Raw genomic sequence first — 5,421 nt, 5'->3', positions numbered from 1 at the left:
GGTACACCCACCCACTGAGACAGTGGGGCTGATCTATTGGGAGCTCACCAAGGCCAGCTGGACTGTGACTGAAAAAGCATGGGATAAAACTGGACTCTCTGAACATGGCGAACAATGAGGGCTGATGAGAAGCCAAGGACAATGGCACGGGTTTTTTTTTTTTTTTGATTTTTCGAGACAGGGTTTCTCTGTAGCTTTTGGTTCCTGTCCTGGAACTAGCTCTTGTAGACCAGGCTGGCCTCGAACTTCACAGAGATCTGCCTGTTTCTGCCTCCCGAGTGCTGGGATGGCACGGGGTTTTGATTCTACTTCATGTTCTGGCTTTGTGGGAGCCTAGCCAGTTTGGATGTTCACCTTCCTAGACATGGACGGAGGGGGGAGGACCTTGGACTTTCCACAGGGCAGGGAACCCTGACTGCTCTTTGGACTGGAGAGGGCGGGGGAGAGGAGTGAGGGGAGGGGGATAAGGGTGGCAGGAGGGGGAGGGAAATGGGAGGCTGGGAGGAGGGGGAAACTTCTTTTTTCCTTTTCTCAATAAAAAAATAAATAAAATATTAAAAATAAAAAAAGAAACTAATTTAAACTTTATAACGGTAATCGGAGAGTGGTAGTAAACACCCATGAGCAAAGAATATCAAGTCATTAAAATTATCTACATTATCAATGTCTAACCTGAGACCCTGGATAGACTTCTGATGACAACCTGTTTGGTACTTTGTAATATTTTTTGGTTTCTTTATACTCGCCCAACCAGAGAGCTCTGTGAACCTTGTGAGAAGAGTGTTTGAGAAGTCTGCTGAGTAGAGAGATCTTGGAGTCAGTTTTTACAAACTGCAAAGAGATTGGGATTGAAAAGGGGAGTTTGAAATCTTGGGGCAAGGTTGCACATTTCATATCCTCACTCCTTAATCCATTCTGATTAAGTCTGGATATTTGGTCTTTCAATAGGGAATACGTAGTTCAGTCTGGTCTGTCATGGAAAATGCTCTGTAAGTATTGGAATTTCCATGCCTTAAGCATGGCTCAGACACTTGTCATCTTCCTATTTCTTCCTTTAATATTTCACATGTGGTCATATTGCTATCTTGTCTCTGGTTCAGAGATTCAGGCCCAGATTGTGCACAGCTCCATTTGAATTCTAAGACATTTATGATCCCACCAGTCCTCAAAGCATTTGATTTACCATAAACCACACAAGCTGGGAGTTCTATTAGAATTCTCATTTGCCGAATTTACTGAGCACATGCAATGTGGATACTGCTCCAGTCCAGGCTCACATGATTCCAAAACTAAGGTGGAAATATTGCCAGTGAATAGTATTTCACACAAGTTTATAGAAATGGAGATACAACCTGTTTCAGAAAGGAGGCAGGAAGGCTTTAATTCATTAGTTTACTATACAAATGGCCAATGGTATATTAATGGAATCCCAGGAGCTAACATATATGCCTGATTCTTGGTACCATCCACTTATCAAGACAGAAATAGTCTTATGCAGAATCTTCAGAGAGGCTGTTAAAATCACCCACTTTCTAACCCACTGGGGGAAGAAACAGGGCACAAATACAATCATTGTAGCTCAGTGTTCAATGTTTGGAATTCACTCATGCTCTTCTGGGTTCAAAAGAGCTTAGGCATCTCCATTTCTCTGGCTCCACCTTCCACACCACATTTATCTCATGGGTTTAGTCTGACTTCACAGTCTGAGAGCTCAGAGCCTTGTTTTTCTCCTGTTTCACAATAGTGAGTGTTTCTTCTGCATCTGATGCACCCCTGTTTCCCTGTTCTGACAGTGCTTCCTTTGTGGAACACATTTGGAAGAAGTGCTTAGAAAAGACAGAACTCTGCAACAGGTTCTTAAACTCCCCCTAGCAAAAAGGGGTCCATCTTTTTCTCAATGCATGCCAGAATCTTCTCACAGCAGTGGAGACTTATTTAGATTATGTATGGTAAAGAAAAAAAATCCTGTATTTCTTTAGTAAGGCCTATGAATCCAAGACACCCAAAATGGGTAAGGATGCAGTGGAGACTTGCAGACTACTGTCCCATTTGTACATAAAAGAAGATACGCTGGAACATCTCCAGATCTTCTTTGTCTTCCTCTGCATTTTACAAGAGCATCCTCTCGGCATTTTACCAAGATAGGAATGAGTAACTGTATCCTCTTTCCCACTAGAAAGAAGTGGGGGCATTCTTCTCTATTTACTCTTATTGAAGTGAGAGATGACTCTCATGGCCTTAGTGAATTTCTAATCTTATCATGTCTGTGTAAAATCCAATGTCCAAAACATTCTTGAAGTCAATGTTTTCCACAGCACATTAAAAAACAAAAGCAGACCCAGCAATGGTGATGCATGACTTTAATCCCAGCACTCGTGAGGCAGAAGCAGTCAGTTATCTTTGAGTTCGAGACCAGCCTAGTCTAAAAGAACTAGTTCCAGGCCAGGCTCCAAAGTTACAGAGAAACTCTGTCTCAAATAAATTAAATTAATAAATAATGAATAATAAATAAATAAATAAATAAATAAATACAAGAGCAGAAATGTTTAGTGCTTAATGAGATAGAAAGGAAATCAGTTCCTTGTGGGTCCTATTTACCGTATTTGCCGACTGGCTAAAAGAGTTCCAGCTCAAGTCTTTGCCCTGGTTCTCAATGTTGAAATCACTTTCCAGCCTGTTCAATCAGAGCCCAAGCCCCTTCTGCACAATTCAGTGGAGCTGACTGAATTTCCCATCATGCAATTGTGGATGACTATCATTTAGTGTTGAAAGGGCTTTGTAGTACCACATGGGTCACGGCTATTTACAAGTTCTTTCCTGATATTTTAAGTCATGAAGAGAATCTTGAAAAGTGGTCAACTACAATACTAGATTAGAGACCCCAAGGTATGTAACCTAGGGTGCTAGTAGTTGTTTAGAAAATTGCCAAGGTCATTCCCTGGCATGGAAAAAGAATTGAATGACTATGAAAAACAGATGAAGTTGTAGGGAAGTGGACATTGACAGCTGTATGCATTCAGGATTGGAGAAGACTAAAGGTCTGTTAAACAGATTCTGGCTTGGGTATTTTACAGAGTCCCCAAGTGTCTCAGACTGATTCTGTGTTGATGCCCATCCCTGTGCCTTCTAGCTGTTTCCCCTTGAAGACTTTTCTAGGAAGAAGTGAAAGTTTCAGGAAGTATACTTTTGCTTTTCTTGCCTACCCAAGTTCTTTTAACCTTACCTCAATTCCTTCCCTGGAAGAAGTACTTCCATCCCCACATATTTTTCATGGATATGTTTATACCCATTAGAGGACAGTCATTCATTGATCTTGAGGGGACAGTGCTGTTGAAAAGACCACATCTTTCAGAAATCACTACTTGCTTCCCCACACTTGCACAGATAGTGATGCCATTGAGCTGTATTACCCAAGCTACCTTGTGATCTGCTTCCTGTTATTTGATCCCATTCACTAGATGAGTAGTGACCTCATAGCTATACTTCATATTTGCTTTTTTATCCTGATGGAGTCATTGCCTAGGAAAAAACATTTCTACCAACAAAGAAATTCGATGATTTCATGGACAGTACCTATTTCAGTATTTAAAAAAAAGACTCAGAAACTGAACATTTTCAAGTTCGACAACTTAGTCTCAGTATATACAATTTTATATGTTGTTCTTTCTTACTAGATTTTTAAAACACTATAAATTTTTAACTGTTAGTCAAGGGATTCTCTTAGAAATCACATTGAAGACTACAACAGCTATATTTTCACTGTATTTTTTGACCTAATATGTGCACAGCAGATGGTAGTCAATCTAAATGTTGACTAGGTGTGCCCTCTGGCTGGTGGGGTAACAAGTTGTGTCTAGGTACCTGAGGAGGCCAGAGAAGGGCATGTGATCGCTTAGTGCTGGAATTACAGGAGGTTGTGAGCTATCTGACATGGTTTGTAGGAATGAAAATCACTTCCTCTACAGGAACAACAAGCACATTTAGCAGCAAGCACTGCTGTAATCCACTCTAAATGACAATAAACTAATAAATTCTTACATAGAAATGACCAACATTGCAATCACCAATGTTCTAGAGTTTAAAAAAGGTGTGCCACTCAAACCATTAATTCTTTATGCAAAATAAAGTGGGTTACCCACTGTGTCAATTGACATATACAGAATTTAATTAATAAATAATTCATGTTCGACTCAGAGTCCAGATAGGGATATGTGACTCCCCAAATGGTCTCACTGTTGGCAGGAAGGGGAACTAGCATGGTTGCACTTGGGGAGTGATGTTTTTCTAGTTTCTGGTGTTTTCCTTTCACATTCAGGCTTTTCTATCCTGCCACTTGGTGGAGCCCAAGTCCTCTACATATGTAGTCTTTTCACTTCACAATCAGACCCAGTGTGAAATAAAAGGAGGGACCTCTTCATCCAAAGGAAGAGAAGTATTTGCATGGATCCAGCCTGCATTTAGAATCACAGAGCCAGATAAAAAGGGGCACCCAGCTCTGGTCAGTTCATTGAACTCAGGAAGCAGAATCTGGGTGTCATCACCATGACTTGGACTCCACTACTACTCATCTTCCTTCATCATTTAACAGGTCAGTGGACTTAAACAATTCTGGGAGACTAACTGTTCCTTGGGATATTTGGGTTATTCTTCCTTGTGAATGAGATTTGCTTGCCCTTACTGATTTTTATTATCATCCTTTTACAGGATCATGTGCCCAGTTTGTGCTAACTCAGCCGAACTCTGTGTCAGGGTCTCTTGGCAGCACAGTCACCATCTCCTGCAAGCGCAGCAGTGGTAACATTGGAAGCTACTATGTGCACTGGTACCAGCAGCACATTGGAAGTCCACCCACCAATGTGATCTATTATAACAATCAAAGACCATCTGGGATTCCTGATCGGTTCTCTGGCTCCACTGACAGCTCCTCCAACTCAGCCTCGCTGACCATCACTGATCTGCAGATTGAGGATGAGGCTGATTACTACTGCCAGTCTTATGATAGTAGTAGCAATAGACACAGTGGTGAGAATTATGAGGAAGTAAGACAAAAACTCCATAGAGCACCAGCTGTAGCTGTCTTGTAAAAAGGACTATTGTTATTTCATGTCTCCTACAAAAGGAACTCTATTGGGATTGACAAATCATAATCTCCTCTAGGTTCAGTGCATTATTCTACTTTCTCCTCTCTCATTTGGATGTCTGTGTTCTTTAGATATTTATGGCTGATCCATGAAGTAAAAATGGTTTAAAACAGTAATTCTTGATGGCAATACGACTGACATTTTGGTTAGAGACTTCCTCAGTTGTGTGATGTGTTTATCACCATCTGTGACTGTGAGTCACCTGCCTATTTTCATGTTTTCCCTCCATTATGACATCACTAACTCTCTGTATTGCCAAATATATCTATAACATGGGAAA

The 5,421-nt window shown here is 40.9% G+C and overlaps 1 gene segment (V, D, J or C); it reads left to right on the top strand.

Moving 5' to 3' along the window:
- The first annotated feature begins 4,455 nt into the window (after nt 1-4,455).
- LOC142847954 (immunoglobulin lambda variable 6-57-like) lies at nt 4,456-5,099 on the top strand. The segment is given in 2 exon segments: nt 4,456-4,588; nt 4,705-5,099. Coding segments are annotated over 2 exon segments (426 nt in total).
- The last annotated feature ends 322 nt before the right edge of the window (nt 5,100-5,421 follow it).

This window comes from Microtus pennsylvanicus, chromosome 1 (genome assembly GCF_037038515.1).
Source record: "Microtus pennsylvanicus isolate mMicPen1 chromosome 1, mMicPen1.hap1, whole genome shotgun sequence".
In the NCBI taxonomy this organism is placed as follows: Eukaryota; Metazoa; Chordata; class Mammalia; order Rodentia; family Cricetidae; genus Microtus; species Microtus pennsylvanicus.
Note: the sequence above shows the minus strand (reverse complement) of the source record. Positions and strands in the feature narration are given on the sequence as shown.